This window comes from Malus domestica, chromosome 07, assembly GCF_042453785.1.
Source record: "Malus domestica chromosome 07, GDT2T_hap1".
NCBI lineage: Eukaryota > Viridiplantae > Streptophyta > Magnoliopsida > Rosales > Rosaceae > Malus > Malus domestica.
Window position 1 is genome coordinate 21,832,152 of NC_091667.1, and position 18,022 is coordinate 21,850,173.

At 39.0% G+C, this 18,022-nt stretch overlaps 2 protein-coding genes across 3 annotated transcripts; one reads left to right on the forward strand and one right to left on the reverse strand.

Moving 5' to 3' along the window:
* Positions 1-2,788: 2,788 nt before the first annotated feature.
* On the forward strand, positions 2,789-10,427 carry LOC103439336 (uncharacterized). Of its 2 annotated transcripts, none has more exons than XM_008377887.4 (9): positions 2,789-3,782; positions 4,388-4,576; positions 4,740-4,832; positions 4,930-5,112; positions 5,190-5,292; positions 5,400-5,585; positions 6,386-8,847; positions 9,065-9,654; positions 9,838-10,427. In XM_008377887.4, exons 1-9 carry the CDS (start codon positions 3,549-3,551, stop codon positions 9,845-9,847), a joined length of 4,050 nt encoding a protein of 1,349 aa, XP_008376109.3. In that variant the 5' UTR covers positions 2,789-3,548; the 3' UTR covers positions 9,848-10,427. The 2 variants fall into 2 exon arrangements, with proteins under 2 accessions (XP_008376109.3, XP_008376110.3); XM_008377888.4 differs by having other exon boundaries at positions 2,801-3,782; positions 9,068-9,654.
* Positions 10,428-11,893: 1,466 nt separating this feature from the next.
* LOC103439335 (DEAD-box ATP-dependent RNA helicase 31-like) lies at positions 11,894-16,353 on the reverse strand. The gene is made up of 10 exons (XM_008377886.4): positions 15,160-16,353; positions 14,978-15,084; positions 14,680-14,735; positions 14,277-14,501; positions 13,716-13,922; positions 13,523-13,609; positions 13,306-13,401; positions 12,880-13,095; positions 12,463-12,645; positions 11,894-12,368 (listed from the first exon to the last, which is right to left on the reverse strand). The coding sequence occupies exons 1-10, from the start codon at positions 16,251-16,253 to the stop codon at positions 12,141-12,143; spliced, it is 2,499 nt and encodes an 832-aa protein (XP_008376108.4). The 5' UTR covers positions 16,254-16,353; the 3' UTR covers positions 11,894-12,140.
* Between the last annotated feature and the right edge of the window lie 1,669 nt (positions 16,354-18,022).

The following is an 18,022-nucleotide window of genomic DNA, read 5'->3' on the forward strand; positions in this document are numbered from 1 at the left end:
ATCTAATAATAACATGTTTCTAAATGCTCAAGCTAATCATTATCTTGAATTGGTATATATGTATATATATATATATATATATGTAGGTATGCATCATCTGATAATAACATGTTTCTAAATGCTCGAGCTAATCTTTATCTTGAATTGGTCAAAACTGCAAAAGACTCCAAAACAAAATTGTCGAACACTCTAATGATTTAGCACATTCAATCACATATATTAAACATTAGTCCGTTCTATCAACTATATTTTTCTCTCAAGTGAGGCATATATATATATACAGGGAGCTTAAGGGGAGGGATCCCCATTTTTTCAAAAAAAATGGGGACACGCTCCCCACCGTTAGATTGACTTTAATGAAATTGTGTGGTTGAGATTAAAACACAAGCCACAGAATCTCAACCACAGGATTTCATTAAAGTCAAATCCAACGGTGGGGAGCGTATCCCCATTTTTTTGAAAAAATGGGGATCCCTCCCCTTAAGCAATTCCTATATATATATATATATATATTTATTACCAAATATATCTCGGTATACTAAACCTAGTTAGAAACTAATTTTTTTTTTAGTTTTACATATATTAAAATAAACAGTTAAATGGGTACCCATTTATAATCCCAGATAATACTCATAATTGTTTATTTATCTAAACAGTTACCCATAACTATAACCGTCAAATTTAAATGGGCGGATAACCGCAATTACCCATAACCAATGTGTATTTGCCCATCCCTATCCCCAATAAGAATGGACACATTTATCAATGCTGAAGTAATAAATCAATCATCAACTTTTATGTCTTTTAGTTTCCAAAATTTTATCTACAAATTTAGTCTCCTAGCATTACCCATAATTCAATCATAAGCTTCTATGTCATTTAATTTACAAAAAATTTTCTACAAATTTTATCTTCCTAGCATTAATCTTTGTATTTTTTTTTCTTATTTATTTGTTTTTCTTTTTAATAAATGAGAAACAATCAACTCTATCAAATACCAGAACCAAGAATTTCTTATCCAGGCCCAATGAAAAAAAATATGATGATCAAGTAATTCTTTCCAAATGTTACTTGACATGCTTATTTTTACTTCACACACTTCTCATAATTTTTTACCATCAAATAAATAAAATTGAAGAAGATCAGTAACAAAAAATTAATAAAACTGTATGAAAAGTAAAAATAAGTGTGTGAATAGCCATATCCAAACAAAATAGTTTTCAAGTTGACTGAGTGACCAAGAAAATAATTGTTTTGGGTTCAATGAGAAAGTTTGTTGTGAGACATGAATATGGGGTGGGTTGGTGGCAAGATTACTTTTAAAAAAAAATTGAAAGAAAATAAAGAGTCTGTAATGTATAGGAGTTTTCTTCTATGACGTTGAAGTAGTATTTAAGGAAGTCTTTCATGTGCAGGTTACCATTTGATTTTATGTAATTTAAAAAAATTATTTAAAACTTTTGGGGGCAATGATCACCTCTAGTAATTCATTACGCAAGGTGATAATATATCACCGATCGCCATAAAAAGATGAAAATTACACTAGTCTTCACTTCAAGTGAAGATTAAACTGAACTCGATATGCATGTTGAGTTGACTTTTGTCTTCTTATTTAAAATAAAGGTATGTTGGTATTCCGTGGTGTCGGTATTTTTATTTTGTTATCTTTACCAGAGAGTGGTTAATATTAGAAAGTTTGCAAATTATTTTAGTTGGGATGGAAGATGTAGTGATGAGATTTTTTGGTGTATAGAGCCAGAGAGTAATTAAAACCAAATCTAGGTTGAAGCACACTAAATCCCAGATCATTGGAATAATAATTTTATTAATTTTAATTTCACCAATAATAAAAACTGTTTTTTGTTTTTGGGTAAATTACATAGTAGCCCCTCAGGTTTGAGGTCTATTGCAATCTTATACAACATCTTTAAAACATTTCACTTTCATACCTCAAGTACTATTTTATTTCAATTTCATACAACCGTTACATTTTCCATCCATAGATCTGTTAAATACTGACGTGGCTGCCACATATATGCCACGTGGCTATCAAATGTCTGTCACGTGGCAAATAAAATAATTTTTTAATTTTTTTAAAAAACCTGCCACTTTTTTTTTCCTTCTTCTTTTTCTTCCTCCTCCTCCTCCTCCTCCTCCTCCTTATTTTCTTCTTCTTCCTCCTCCTTCTACTGGGTTGCAGGGGTTTGATCACATTTTTTTCTTCTTCTTCCTCCTCCTCCTCCTCCTCTTTCTTCTTCTCTTCCTCCTCTTTCTTCTTCTCTTCTGGGTTCAATCCCTTTCTCTTTTTTTTCTTTTTTCTTCTTCTTCTTCTTCCTCCTCCCCCTCCTCTTTCTTCTTCTCTTCCTCCTCTTTCTTCTTCTCTTCTGGGTTCGGTCCCTTTCTTCTTCTTCCTTCTCCTCCTCTTTCTTCTTCTTTTTCCTCCTCCTCCTCTTTCTTCTTCTCTTCTTCTTCTGGGTTCGGTCCCTTTCCTTTTTTTTTCTTCCAATTTCAGGTTTTTTTTTTAAAATTAAAAAATTATTTTATTTGCCACGTGGCAGACATTTGGCAGCCACATGGCATATATGTGGCAGCCACGTTAGCATTTAACAGATCTATGGATGGAAAATGTAACGGTTGTATGAAATTGAAATAAAATAGTACTTGAGGTATGAAAATAAAATGTTTTAAAGATGTTGTATAAGATTGCAAATAGACTTCAAACCTAAAGGGCTAGTATGTAATTTACCCTTTGTTTTTTGTTTTGGATGCTTTCTCTCTCCTCCTTCCTCTCTCTCTCACTCTCTTCCTTCTCCAATTTCATTTGAAAAACCCCTGGCAAATGCACCCCAAGCTGACAACCTCCTCCAATCCATATTCTCTCCGTCTTTGAAAACAAAAAAAATACCAAAAAATATAAAAAATATATAAAAAAAAAACCTAATTTTGATCAAACCCTGAAAAAAGCCCTATTCAATTTAAATGCCATACCTTTCTGCCCACATTTCTTCTGGGGTTCCTCTTCTTCTTCGCCGAGCTCCTACTTCTTCCCCCATTTTCTGATTCGCCGATACTACCCAATAGTCAGTTTCCGCAGTTCCTCTAGGCTTACCAAAATCCCATCTTTTAGTTTTACCAATCCCCCAATCCTCCTCTGGTTTTTCTAGGGTTTCATATCTGTTCATCAGATTGGGGATTTGATTTTGTATTTTAATTTTATATTAATCTTTTGCTTAGCTTTTTGGGTTTTTATTTTTAAATACTGGGTTTCTGAATACCATATTGGTTAGTGCTTCTGCAGCAAATGAAAAATTGAACCTTTGAAAAGGAAAACCGAAAATTCCTATCTGGGTTATTTCCTTTGTTTTTTTGGGAAAGGGTTTACCTTTGAGCAAAGAATTTCATTTTTCTGTGTTTTTGTAATTTAGTGTTTGCCATTGATTTTTGGGATTGAGGAAAAACAGTTAGATTTTTTCTGGTGGTTTTGGGATTCTTGGGTAGAAGGAAGACTTATTGTTTGTTGTGGAAGTGAAGGGAAAGCTTAGGCGTGTATGGGCAAAAATGAGGAGTGGGCAGAGCCACCAAGTGGGCTGTTGCCGAATGGCCTATTGCCCAATGAAGCTGCATCGGTGATGAGAGTGCTCGACTCAGAGCGATGGTTGAAGGCGGAGGAGCGAACTGCAGAGCTTATTGCCTGCATTCAGCCCAACTCACCATCCGAAGAGCGCCGAAATGCCGTTGCCGATTATGTGCAGCGGCTCATCATGAAGTGCTTCCCCTGCCAGGTGGGACTTGCGTGTATACACATAATATTTGTTTGTTCGAAAAACTGTGACTACATTTTAATTTCATTTTTTGCTGCAACTACATTTTTGTTTCAATTTTTGCTGCAATATGCTCATTTGGTTCTATAGGGAAGAAATCGGTCATGATATTGTTGTCATCTTTGAAGAGTATGTGTAAGTTAACTTAACTTGGTTAACTCTAAGTTAGTATTGTTTGTATATTGTATTATCACAGATAATTTTGAAAGACATAATGTTCTAAGACCAATAAATTCTATGGGATGAGTATTATTTGGAATTTTAAGGTTCTAAAAGCAGAAGGGAAAAAGCACAAGCCTTGTAGATTGAGTTTATGAGAACTAAGGGGGAGATGAATAATATATGATCAGAGTGGTGTGTAGACCTCACACCGTGTAAAATTTGGAGACTTTGGAAATGACATGTAATGCCGGTGCTTTTTTGTTCAGCATGTCTTTTATGGTGACAAAGTTGGGTCAATGGTTATGGTTATGTTATGAAAAGTTTTTGTTAACTTGTTCTAGTGGTGCATATGTATTCTGTTTCATATGAGTCATGCATTTATTTTTGTTTATGAATATGTGCAGGTGTTCACTTTTGGGTCTGTACCCCTGAAAACGTATTTGCCTGATGGAGATATTGACCTGACAGCCTTCAGTAAGAGTCCAAATATGAAGGACACATGGGCCCATCAAGTTCGTGATATGCTCGAGAATGAGGAGAAGAACGAGAATGCTGAATTCCGTGTGAAAGAGGTTCAGTACATTCAGGCAGAAGTAAGTTCTTCCTAGCATCACTAGTACTATTACCTTTATTTGAGATTCTTGGCGATGTTCATTAATTTTTGTACTTTATTGTTATTATGTTTGATTCCTTTTATATCTTGTATTTGCTTTTTTGATACTAGATTTAGCCTTAGTACTCCTTTTTGTACTACAGGTGAAGATAATCAAGTGCCTTGTGGAAAACATTGTTGTAGACATATCATTCAATCAGCTCGGTGGCCTGTGCACCCTCTGTTTCCTTGAGGAGGTAAATGTTTAATTTGATAACCTTGTTAACATTTGTGTGCTTGTTTCGGTCATTAGCATTTGTATGATTTGACTAATTGTATTGTCTACTTCTGCAGGTTGATCATTTGATAAATCAAAATCATTTGTTCAAGCGCAGTATCATACTGATAAAGGCCTGGTGTTATTATGAGAGCCGAATACTGGGCGCTCATCATGGGCTTATCTCAACTTATGCGTTGGAAACTTTGGTTTTATACATATTTCATGTTTTCAACAACTCGTTTTCTGGACCACTTGAGGTAATTTGGTTACCTTGGGTTATTATATTGACTTTATTCTTTGTGGATACACTGAATGGTTTACTTTGCTGGTGCAGGTTTTGTATCGTTTTCTGGTGTTTTTCAGTAAATTTGACTGGGATAATTTTTGTGTTAGCCTATGGGGTCCTGTCCCCATTAGTTCACTTCCAGATGTATCTGGTACTGATTTTTTGCTTTAAATTCTTATGTAAACTTTTGACCTTCAACCCAATTTTCTCTTTTTCTAAATCCTTTTCTGGGTTAATTTGTGCTTGTTCATGTCGCAGCGGAACCTCCTCGAAAAGATGGTGGAGAGTTACTACTGAGCAAATTGTTTCTTGATGCCTGTAGCTCAGTGTATGCTGTTTTTCCTGGTGGTCAAAAAACTCAGGGCCAACCTTTTGTTTCCAAACATTTTAATGTTATTGATCCTTTGAGAATCAACAACAACCTGGGACGCAGTGTTAGTAAAGGTATGTAGTTCCAAAACTATATGCTTTTGGATAACCCTTCCTAAGGGACTTCCCAAAGTTTATATTTTGTAATTGGTCAAGGTCTTATTGTGCTGTGGTATGAGAAATAAATTGTTTAATTTATTGGTCATGCTCATTACAAGTGAGTCAAACAGTTTATTTTCAAGAAGTTGTTTCCTATTTGGGAGATAACTGTGTATTATAAATTGAAAAATAGTGGACTTCAAATAATTAAGAACCTGATTTAGATTCCTCTTTACCAAAAGTAGAACAGCAGATGATGAAACCATGATTTTTCTCTTGGCTTTTTGTATGTGCCGCTTCCCAATAGGCTCCAGTTTTTGTCACTGAACATGTACAATGTGCCTATGTTAGTTTTGTGTTTATGCCTCTTTTATATTGATAAAGGATAGGGGTCCATTTACATCCGCAAAATATTTGGAGGTATAAATTATTCAACTCCAGTGCAACCTTTGGAAAAAGAAAACAGTGTAGCTGAAAACAGCTGTGTAAGCACTTGCATGATAATGTGGAAGGCAACAATATGCGATTTTTACTTGGAAATAGCCTCATTCAAATAGAAGAACCATATCCCATTTAAGAGAATGGATTTATTGCATGGGAGATCGAAAGAATCTTTTTTGGTCTTTTGTATACAACTATACATGTAAACTTCATTTGTCCTTCCATAATATTATTATGCTGCTTGTAAGGTGTAACTTTGTTTCTTGATTGTCTATCCGTGCAAATTGTTGGTTGTTGCAATCATGTATGCCTAATTGCCTATGTATGTTTTCCAGGTAATTTTTTTAGGATACGCAGTGCATTTACATTTGGGGCTAAAAGGCTGGCCAGGTTGCTTGATTGTGCCAAAGAGGATCTATTTTTCGAAGTAAATCAGTTTTTTCTTAACACTTGGGATAGACATGGGAGTGGTCATCGACCTGATGCACCACGAAATGATTTGAGGCGCTTGAGACTTTCAAATCTGGACCATTTACATGGATCTGAGAATCTCAGGAATATTTCAAGCAACCATAAAAAGGAAAGTTCCTCTGGTCGAGATACTCAAAGTGGGGGGATGCATGGCTCCATTAATGTTCCCTCCCAGCATGCTAGTTATTCTTTAGAAAGCACCTCTGGTATCAGTAGTGTATCTACAGTAACTCATTCTCAAACTCAAAGGATTCATGGGAACACAAACCTCACTAGGGCCTCTGATATGACTAGAAAGGAAACGAATTCCGACCTGGGTGCACACATTGATAAAGGTCAAAGAAGTGCTAAACCTGATAACTTGGTGAATGACTTACAAGGGAGGTTTCTTTTTGCAAGGACACACTCTAGTCCTGAGCTTACTGATACATATGGTGAAGTTTCCACTCAAAGTAGGCGCTACAGAGCCCCAGAGAGTGGGAAAGGCCAAACTTCAACAAGGTTGGATAATAGCACGAGGAAAAACCTGGATTCTGATAGTGTGGCAAGCCACAGAAATAGATCTTCAACTGATGATCCTTCATCTGCTAGATCCATCTCATCCCGCCAAAGCCCTGATGCTGCTGTTGATTCAAATAACTACCATGATGAGTCAGGCATGAGTGCCGTTGCTGACGATTATGCTTCTATTTCGGCGGCACAAGGGATGCACCAGGAGGAGCAAGATCTTGTTAACATGATGGCATCTTCTGCAGCTCATGGTTTTAATGGGCAGGTTCATCTTCCACTCAATTTGGGTCCCGGTCACCTACCGCTTCCAATCCCACCTTCCATTCTTGCTTCTATGGGATATGCCCAGAGAAATATGGGTGGAATGGTTCCTACAAATTTCCCCTTGATGGAGACTCCTTGGGGAACAAATATGCAATTTCCGCAAGGTGTTGTGCCACCGTCGCTAGCCCCTTATTTCCCTGGCATGGGGTTGACCTCAAATCCTGAAGATTCAGTGGAACCTGGTAATGAAAATTTTGGATCTGTGGAAATGAACTCAGGCGAAACGGAGCTTGATTTCTGGCATCAGCAAGAGAGGGGATCTACTGGTGGGTTTGATCTGGATAATGGAAGTTATGAAATGCTTCAGGAAGATGACAAGCAACAGTCAACCTCAGCTGGTTATAACTTTCATCCATCATCTCGTGTAGGCACCTCAGGAAATTCTATGCAAGCTCAACCAAAGTCTACCAAAGAAAACCAAGAGTCGATGAGGGGGGAAGAGCGTGTGGATAATTTTCAATACCAAGATAACAGAGGTAATGAGGTTTACTTTGATGATCGAACTGTGAGTTCTAGATCTGCCACATATGCAAGTTCAGTGAGAAGTAAGACCTCCTCTGAGAGTTCTTGGGAAGGATCATCAGCAAGGGTCTCAAAGTCAACAAGGGAAAAACGTGGTAGGCGAAATGCTCATTCAGCAGCGCCATCTGCTGCATATGGGAAAGGTAAGAGTGTGTCCGAACATTCATCTACCCAGGCAGATGATGACAACAGAGATTGGAATTCACCTACAGCTTTAGGTGCCGAAACGGTAGAACAGAGCACAGGACCTCAACCTGTTGCTCCCTTGCATTTTCCAAGGCATCAAATGACCGGTTTTGAACAAACTCAGACAAGTGGATCAGATTCGATGATTCCTTTTGCTCCAGTGTTCTTAGGTCACGGCTCAAGACAGAGAGCTACAAATGATTCTGGAATGCTTACATTTTATCCTACGGGCCCTCCAGTTCCATTTGTTACAATGCTTCCTTATAATTATTTCTCGTCAGAAACAGGAACTTCAGATGTATCAACAAGCCAATTTAGCAGAGAAGAGGGAGCAGATAATAGTGATTCTGGTCAGAATTTTGATTCGTCTGAGGGAGCTGATCAACCTGAGGTGTTAAGTACTTCTAGCTCTATGGGAAGGGTAGCTCCTATTGCGCCGTCAGAGCATAAATCTGACATTCTTCACAGTGACTTCTCTAGCCATTGGCAGAATCTGCAATATGGACGGTTTTGCCAAACTTCACGGCACCCTTCACCTGTCGTTTATCCTTCACCAGTTATGGTGCCCCCTGCTTACTTACAAGGAAGATTTCCGTGGGATGGTCCCGGGAGACCTCTTTCAGCCAACGTCAATCTCTTCACTCAGCTTATGGGTTATGGACCTCGACTGGTCCCTGTTGCTCCTCTCCAGTCTGTTCCTAACAGGCCTGCTGGTGGTTATCAACGTTATGCAGATGAGATTCCAAGATATCGTGCTGGGACTGGGACCTACCTGCCAAATCCTGTAAGATAACATAAACCTGTTCTTTTCTTAATTATTATTTTAGATTTCTTTTTAATTAAGCATGTTGCACCTACCAATCTTGTTTTTTTGGACCTGTTTATGGTTTCTGGAAAGTGAAGTCTTTGGTTAAACATAATATAGAATCAATTTTCCTAGATTTATTATAACTTAGAACCTGCTGCCGGATTATTTCTCTTACCTCCCTTAATTACTTCAGAAGGTTTCTGTACGGGACCGGCCTTCAAATACGAGAAGGGGGAATTACAATTATGATAGAAATGACCACCACGGTGATAGAGAAGGGAACTGGAATACCAATTCAAAGTCACGAGCTTCTGGGCGCAACCACAGTCGCGGTCAAGCTGAGAAGCAAAATTCAAGAGTAGACCGTTTGGCAGCTAGTGAGAGCAGAGCTGAAAGGTCATGGAGTTCAAATAGGCAGGACTCATTACCGTCATATCAATCTCAAAATGGTCCTATCCGTGCAAACACTGCACAGAGTGGTTCGACCAATGTTGCATATGGCATGTATCCGGTACCAGCCATGAACCCTGGTGGGGTATCATCAAATGGCCCTTCCATGCCACCTGTTGTCATGCTGTATCCTTATGATCATAATGCTGGCTACGGGCCACCTACAGATCAACTTGAGTTTGGTTCTCTTGGACCAGTGGGATTCTCGGGTTTGAATGAAGCACAGCTAAATGAAGGGAGCCGGATGAATGGGGTATTTGATGAACAAAGGTTTCATGGTGGCTCTACTCAACGATCTTCACCTGATCAGCCTTCTTCACCCCACCTCCAAAGGTAGTTGGTTCAAGTATACCTTTTTCTGTTTAGGGAGGGAGGAGATCATTCAGGGTACCATGCCAGTGTCTCGTGGCCAATTTTTCTGAAGATTTTATTCGGAGTGATTTCCTTTTCATTTTGTTGTTCACGATCTTTCACATCACTGGGATTGTATTGTGATGCTTTCCATTATCTTAACAGGGGAGTTTGATCATTTTGCCAGATCAGTGGCCCAGGGGAACTATCAGATGATACATGAGGAGTTTCCGCCTCAAACAGCGAGGGGATGATGGTGGAAGAAACTACAATGACTGTCCCTCCCAGCACCGAGCGTTGCTGCTCTTGCCCCATTCTCAAGAGGGGAAGAAATTAGACTTTTTCATTCCATGATTTCTTGGTATCTTCCTGATCACATCATGCCTGCTTGGAGTTCTTATGTACATTAGAAAGTAATTTACTTACTCCATTTTCGTCAAGAACAAGATCGGTGGTAAAATGATGGTGATGTGATGGTGAGGGGGAAGGCGGGACTCGGCGACTTTATTGCCCGTTTTAGGGTTAGGCACTTTGTAACTCGACTGAAGTAGAAAACTTGGGTTTAGGTTCAGAGTTTAGGATTTTACTGTTAGAACACTGTTCGACCAGGAATCGCTTGCACACAATGTATTAGGGTTTTTTCGATCAGAATATGTGTACCATCTCTTTTATGTATTCTTTGTCCAAGATTTTCAACAGTGTAGCAATTAACACCACCATAGATGAAATTGGAACATTTTCGGTTTTACTGACAATCCTTTCGTTCTTTTAATTTTTCTTTTACAGTGGATGCATTATTTTTCTGGAGAAATTTGTTCAGGTTCCCAAAACACCTGTGGGCGGGGAACACGAGCTGGCAATCTTGAGCTGGTATTTCGAGAACCTGGAAAATTTTCTCCATGCTTAGGCATCAAAGCATGATCTCTGATTTTGTTTTCCTTTGCAGAAATGCGAAAGCTTGCTAAGTGCATCTGCAATCTGAAATATATAAACAAAGTAGTTCATCGTTAGTTAAATGACACTGTAGGATGTGGGTTTGGGTTATACATAGACAGGAACCCTAAACCGGTAGGGTCTCAGTTCAAGCGTATGTCCTCAGTCCAGCCACATGTTTTGTTATCTCAATCATCTTATAATAAAATATAAATGACAATATAAGATGAATGAGAAAATAAGATAATAGCAGTGATATGATTGTTTACGTACGATGAGGGATGGGTATGGATGAAATATCTTTGGACTAGGGTTTGTTTAGGACAGCATTATAATTAAGGTTGGTTATATACTTACCCTATGAGTTATTTCCTTTTTTCTTTGGTCAATACTTGCCCTACAAGTTACTCCACTCCTTTATGTGCCTGTTCTGTTCTCTCCCAAATCTATCGCAGTAGAGATGTCGTTTCACAAGTACCAGCAGGCGCTGGAAGCAAGGATGTTCAGGTGTTGGTAACCATGTCGCTTCTCAAGTACCAAGCTGGCGCCGAGGCAAGGATTTTCCCGCTGTAGCTAGTGGCAACGGAGACAGTCACGAGAACTGCTTCTGGCGTTTCAGTTATTACTATATCGGACAGACAGCCCTAAGTCTTTGGAGAAGGACGTCAAGTTTGTATATGAGCACGGTGGCTTGCAGGAGGGGATTTTTACAAGCTTCTATCAACTTGGGTTAGGGTTGAGGACACAACTAGGGAGTATAACGTGGAGAAACCTCGTGTTGAGCATGCACGACTCCTACATTCTCAAATGGAATCCAATGAACGGGCTATCGGCTCTTGTAAGGAGCTTCGTTGCACAATGACCTCTCTAGAGCTGAAGCGGTTGAGAGAGAGATCGCTCTTTTCAGGTCGCGATTTGAGGCGAAACTCAAAGAGATCAAGGAAGGAAAATGTAATGATCTCGATTGTGCGAGTAAGAAGCTGGAAATGTTGGGACGTCGGACTGTTTTAGATCAAGGACTTGGGTAAAGCTGGAGCACAATAGCTGATGGAGCGGAGCAAGTATTAAGGGATAATTTGTTTTAAGTCACAAAATATGCTAGAAAATGAAATCACAATCGACTTCTGTCGAAATATGAAATTATTTATTAACCCAAGTTTAGTTTTCTATTACTTTTCGGCATAGAAATAGAATCATTTTCTGCCGAAAGAGGAATGCTAGCTATATTCTTCCACATTTATTTTTCCTTTCTTATCTTCCCCACTCATTATTTGACACGCAAACTCGCTTGTACAACAAACTAAATACTTACTTAGAGCTTTAGAAATACAAACTTCAACTTTCCACATGTACCCTACAAAAATTTTGAACAACCATAGTTTGTGCTTAAGTCTGTGTTGTCTGTGTCGCATCGCATAGCAGCATACGTTGTTCAACTTCAACTACAAAATCTCTAACATTAAATTTAAGTTTTTCAATTGTTAACTAGTAATCGGGACAACCTAATCAGCTGACTAAGTTGGCTGCTAGCGAAGCTACTTGGAACGCAATCCAGGGACATTCTTAAGCCCCATCTTGCCAAGAACGAGCTTGGGAATGGCCGGAGGGTTGTCCAGCCCCATGCTTCGGCTAAACTCATTAGCAAGCTCCACAAGCCTATGCTTATCGCGCCCCACTTTCTTGTTTGAATTGTAATACCCCAGCCATGCTTGGTACGCTGCTTCTTTGTTCTTCATCTCCACCTTGGACAGTGCTCGTTCCACCTGTTAGATACTATTCCAACATTAATACATAAAACTATATGTTTCAAGGAAAAAAGGGAAGAAACAAGTGAGAAAGAGAGGGAGAAAAACCCACCTTCTTCGTAGTATCTGGATCGACTGACGGTGCAGCAGCCTTGGATATTGGCAAATCCTTAATATTGGACAAGAAGAACTCCTCCCAAGGAGCCAGTAGCAATATCCCTTGCCCCACTTTGCCTTTACGACCAGTTCTTCCAAGTCGATGTATATACTGTTGTCTATCGGCTGGCACGCCCACCTATATTTGCAAAAAAAGGGCAAGGGGTCAATGATAAGGGAACTTAGTTTCAAATCTACAGCAGCTGAAGTTGCAAAATAATGTACTGAAACTGTTTATGATGCTTAAACAAGGTAAAGCAACTTAGCTAAAAGATTTTGAAAGACATGGAACTCAGTTAACTGAAAGCCACAATATAAATATTGCATGCTGAATAAATGGCAAAGGAACTTCTATTTAAATCTTGCATACTACCTGTATGACTAGGGAAACATCTGGATAATCAACCCCACGTGCAGATACATCAGAAGTCACAAGAATAAGACCCTTTGATTTCCGAAATTCATCAGAAACCCTGGTTCTATAACTCTGTGGCTTTCTAGAATGGATCTCTCTGACATTCAAGTTCAGCTCACCAAGAAGGTCTGCAACCAGTCGTGTTACCATAGCGGTAGTGCAGAATACAAGAACCTGCACATAATATGAGAATCACATGTTACATAAGATAGCAATAAAGGTGATGCAGCTCACATATGTTATATAAGATCGCAAAATGGTGGGCAACACAAACCATGCTTCCTAAGAAAAATATCTATGGTATTAAATCAATACTAATGAATACACCTGAAAGTCTGGTGGATGAATTGAACAAGCCAAGGCTTTGGGTAATACAATACCTACCTTATAGTCAACATCATCTGCAATATGCTCTTTAAGAAGACTATATACCAAGGAAAAATGCCTGTCCAATGGAGCGACCAAATGCGTCTGTGCGACCTGAAATCATCCATACAAAAATCAAACATAAATATTAATCACCAAATTGTCAAAATTAAATATCATATCAATACAGACACACACACACATACACGTACATACATGTCAGAAAAAAGCAAACCTGTGCATGTGTCTCTTCACTGCCTTCTTCAACTGTATTGATATATTCGTGATCTCTTTTCAAAGCAATATGACAGATTTGACGGACCTACAATTAGGAAGAAACCAGTGTTCATCTACAATGTATTTAAATGTATGTTTTTTCGCATTTACTGAAAATCCACATTACCACAAAAAATAGTAGTGAAAGAAACCTCTTCCGGAACAGTGGCGGAAAACAAAAGTGTCTGCCGTTGTTTGGGAACAGCTGATATAATCCTTTCAATATCTTTACGGAATCCCATATCCAGTAAATGATCAGCTTCATCAAGTACAAGGACTTTGACACCCATCAGCCTAGTTGCAAAACCTGCGGTATTCTCAATGTGATCTTTGAGCCTTCCAGGTGTAGCGACAAGAATCTGTATGTTTTATAAGTGTTACATTGCATATAAACAGTGCCAATTAAACACAGATCAAACTATGTTGATAGAAATTTTCATCTGTGTCCTTAGTTGGTATCATATCAGTAATAAAAGAGCCAGTATCAAGTAATGGAATCTAATGCGAACCTTCATCTCAATTAAACCTTGTCAACTTTATATAAGCCTATAAACTAACTTGATTCGGTAATTCACCTATTAGACTAGCTCATGAAATTTTAGAGCTATGTCAATGTACAATCAATCATTAGCTCAGTTTATATTTAGCTAGTGAAGTTAATGAAACAGGGTGATGCAGTAAATGACAAAGTTCTCCAGCAATAAAAAACTTACCTGGCAAGGGTTGGCTTGGATACGTTTCTGTTCTAAAGCAAGTCGTGTACCACCAATCACAACTTGGACACCAATAGAGGGATGATATTTCAACAACTTATTGGCTTCAGTAGCAGCTTGACTTGCCAACTCCCTGGTTGGGCATATAACAAGTACAAAAATTGGTGGTCGCTTGTTATCACGGGTAATAGGAGGCGAATTTACAACAACTTCAATTGATGGAAGCTGAAACAAATAAACTCAATGTCAAGTAGGATGAAAAGTCCCCTGCAATTGCATAAATTGATGATACAGATCCAATGCCTCAAATGAACTAAAGTAGCATGGAATTTATCATACATGTTGCATCTTTTTTTAACATGAGAACATTCATTCGCACAGAGAAACAAATGAGATTCCATACCAAGAACGCCACAGTTTTTCCAGTGCCTGTTCTAGCCTTGGCCAGCACATCCTTGCCTACAAAACACAACAAAGTAGAATAAGCAGTTCCATAACATGAACACGCAAAGATATCAATCAAATCTTCGTAAAGAGGACACAGTAGTTACTTGATCTTATTTATATTATAGGCAATCCTGATTAAACAAAGCTTCTGTTTCTTTCAGTATCCTCATGAAGAGGCATTGTTCAAAACAAGATGCCCCCACCCCCCTTTTTTCAATCCTAAAGTCGGTGCACGATTTTGTAAAGAAACAAACCTTTCAATATTACTGGAAGAGTAGCTTCTTGCACTACAGTCATCTTTTCATATCCTGCGTCCTTGATTCCTTTCAAGGACAGTGGAGAGACCGAACATTGATCAAACCTGCAAACATTCAAAATAAGTTAAGACAAGATACTTGTCAGCAATCCATTATGAAAATGTTGATGTTGAACATACCGCGATTCACTCAAATAAGAGTCAGAGCTTCCAGCTGAACTTTTCGGCAGAACCCTTTTGCTCGCTTCATCATCTGAACCACGAAGCAAAGAAGCTGCACTTTTTTCTCTTAATACTCCAAAACCATCTTCATCAGAAGCAGCAGTGTCACTCTCTTCCTCACTAAGAAAACCCCCAATACCACCAAATGGTTTTACCTCCTCCTCTTCAGTATCATCCATTACTCGCAATTCTTTACCCGAATCTCTTCCACCTCTATTCCTGGTAAATGATTCCCCTTTCACCTTTGAACTCGAACTCCCTTTTGAAAACGAATTCGAGGCCCCACGATTGTTTCTATGGGGAAATCTGTCTTCCTTGTCATCATCACTCCGAAATTTGTTATCAAAGCGATTGCTTGTCCCTGCATTTCTCGAAAAGGAATCATTTTGGGCCGGAAATCTTCGCCTACTCAAATCTCCAAAATCGCCATTTGAATTCGGATTCCCACGATTGTTTCTGGGTGGAAATGCTCTCTCTTTCCTATCACCCTCAGATTTATTATCAAATCGCTTACTCATCCCCGAATTTCTCGAAAAAGTCTGATTCGGTGATCGAAATTCTCGCCTTTTAGAATCACCAAAATCTCCAGAATCACCATCTCTCCTGCTCCTCTTCATCGGATAAGACTGCCTATCGGTACCCCTATCTCCAACCGTCCCCCTACGGCCCTCCGATTCGCCACGCGAGTCACTCTTTAACTCGCTGACCCAGTCACTGAGCTCAGCCTCGTCCTCAATCAGACTCTTCGAAGCTCCACCCGCTCTTCTCTCGTAGGCACGTGGCAACTCGGACCCCGACCCGGTCCTGGAGCCCCGGAACGCCCGACTTGAAAATGCTCGCTCAGTCTGCAGAGAGCGACGAAGCCCTAACCCTACGTACCTAAGCCTCAAGGGGAAGACCCGCGACAAAATGGGTACGGCCTGAGAGGACGAAATGGAAGGCGCGAATTTCATGGGCGGGTAACGGGTCGCCGGAACAGAGGTACTGAGGAGTCGGAGTTGGGGTAAGAGTCTGACGGGCATGAAAGTTGCCGAAAGCGACGTCGCTTTCATGGAGGTTTGTGTGGTGCAGAAGTGTGAGGAATCCCCAGAATGGGGATTTAGGTTTAGGGTTTAACGAAATGTGAGCGTTCGTATTTATAGTTTTAGGAGAGAATAGGGCAGAGGCTTCAAAGCAAAACGACACCGTTTCAGGGCAGATATGCAGAGCACCCCGGTGATCTTTATCTTTTGGGCCTAACTGTGTCATGGGCCAGCTGCCATTTTTGAGACACCAAGCATTTCATACTGTCATAAAATTCTAAATTGAACTATTTTTCTCAAAAACATTATAACGACAAACTAGTTTTCAATCTAATGATATTTAGAGATGTGTATGTATATAGAGTTGCCATTGTTTTCCTTGTCGAATAGAGTTGTCATTGTTGGAAAGAGGTACTAATTAAAGACAAAATCTATCTAATCAAGAGCGCTGATACGTGGCGGAACAATCATACCATACTAAGAGCTGGTTTGGTATTACTGTGCTTTGAAAAAAAAACTACTGTGAGAATAAGCGGCTGTGCTGTGAGAATAAGCGGTTGTGAAATAAATCAGCAGAGTGTTTGGTAAACTTTTTTGTAAAAGTGCTTTTGGAAAAGAAAAAAAGCAGTTTGATAGTAGGTCTTTTCATTAAAGGAGCACTGTAACTTCGTGTGCTTTAAAAAAAAACCAGTTTTTCAAAGTTGCAAATAGCAGTTTCAGCTTTTTCCTTTGATTTCAGCTTATTCTCACAGCAGCTTCCAAAATAAGCCTTTTTTTTTCAGTTTACCAAACATCTAAAACCCTCACAGCTTTTTTTCATGGGTATTTTTTTTTAAGCACCTCACTCCCAAACCACCCCTAATAATGACAATTAGTGTTGAGAAATATTAGAAGCAATCATCAATGTCTAATAGTCGTTGATCAAGGCCACTCAATATTACGGTCTGATGGTATTCCTCTTTACCTGAAAGTGAGAGATCTTAGGTTCAAATTTTGTGGATGACGAAAAAAAAAAATAATTCGTTATAACTCAACTTCTTCCCAAACTCATAAGGACTGTGGTTTGCTCCCTTATTTTATAGACTAACACAACCGTTGAGTGGTTAATAAAAATTACCAAGAACATAGACAAAAGTGTGAAGAAGATGAAATATCGAAGTGGTCCTTCCTTCCCTACAATAATTTCTTGATGGTTATGAGCAACCTTGGGACCCCTAATATTGGGTAAAAACACACCAAAACAGTTCATCCACGTTTACGACGTGTACATGTTTTTTCTTCTACTTTCTTTATTTTTGGACTGAAAACGCCTATAAACTTTTTCCATACCCAATAAATTTGCTTATAATTTTCACTGAAAAGAAATTTAGATTTGGACGTCTTGATACAACGGGACATAATTTATCTGCCAACATTTTTACTATTTTAGTACTTTCAACGTGGAAATATGAATCAATCTGATGCTGCCATGTTGTTGCTGATGAAACAGACTTTTGAGCAAGCAAGGCAAAAGACAAAGAAAAGTGTTTCTCTTCTGCTTTCCTTCTCACAATCATTCACGTGTACAGTTTGCGTACGCTTTTCAGTCTCATCTTAAATCGATTCAGAACTCTAAAGAAGGATAAAGTAACGGTCAATGAAATCTAACGATTCGCTAATGGATATTTGCATGCCAACAAAGGCTAACAGTTCATGCAATCGAAACCCGAATTTGAAAAGGTTAACTCGTTGAGAGACAAACAGTAAAATCTAAACCCTAATGTGAAAAAGCTACGAGCGCTGTTGATGTACAAAACCGA

Excerpts from the sequence above, each read along its gene's own strand:
- LOC103439336 (XM_008377887.4), top strand. The coding sequence starts at position 3,549 with ATGGGCAAAAATGAGGAGTGGGCAGAGCCACCAAGTGGGCTGTTGCCG. Across the intron at positions 3,783-4,387 it reads TGAAGTGCTTCCCCTGCCAG|GTGTTCACTTTTGGGTCTGT; the intron begins GTGGGACTTGCG and ends GAATATGTGCAG. Across the intron at positions 4,577-4,739 it reads TTCAGTACATTCAGGCAGAA|GTGAAGATAATCAAGTGCCT; the intron begins GTAAGTTCTTCC and ends TTTGTACTACAG.
- LOC103439335 (XM_008377886.4), bottom strand. The coding sequence starts at position 16,253 with ATGAAAGCGACGTCGCTTTCGGCAACTTTCATGCCCGTCAGACTCTTA. Across the intron at positions 13,610-13,715 it reads CCGCCACTGTTCCGGAAGAG|GTCCGTCAAATCTGTCATAT; the intron begins GTTTCTTTCACT and ends TCCTAATTGTAG. Across the intron at positions 13,096-13,305 it reads CAGATGATGTTGACTATAAG|GTTCTTGTATTCTGCACTAC; the intron begins GTAGGTATTGTA and ends TATTATGTGCAG.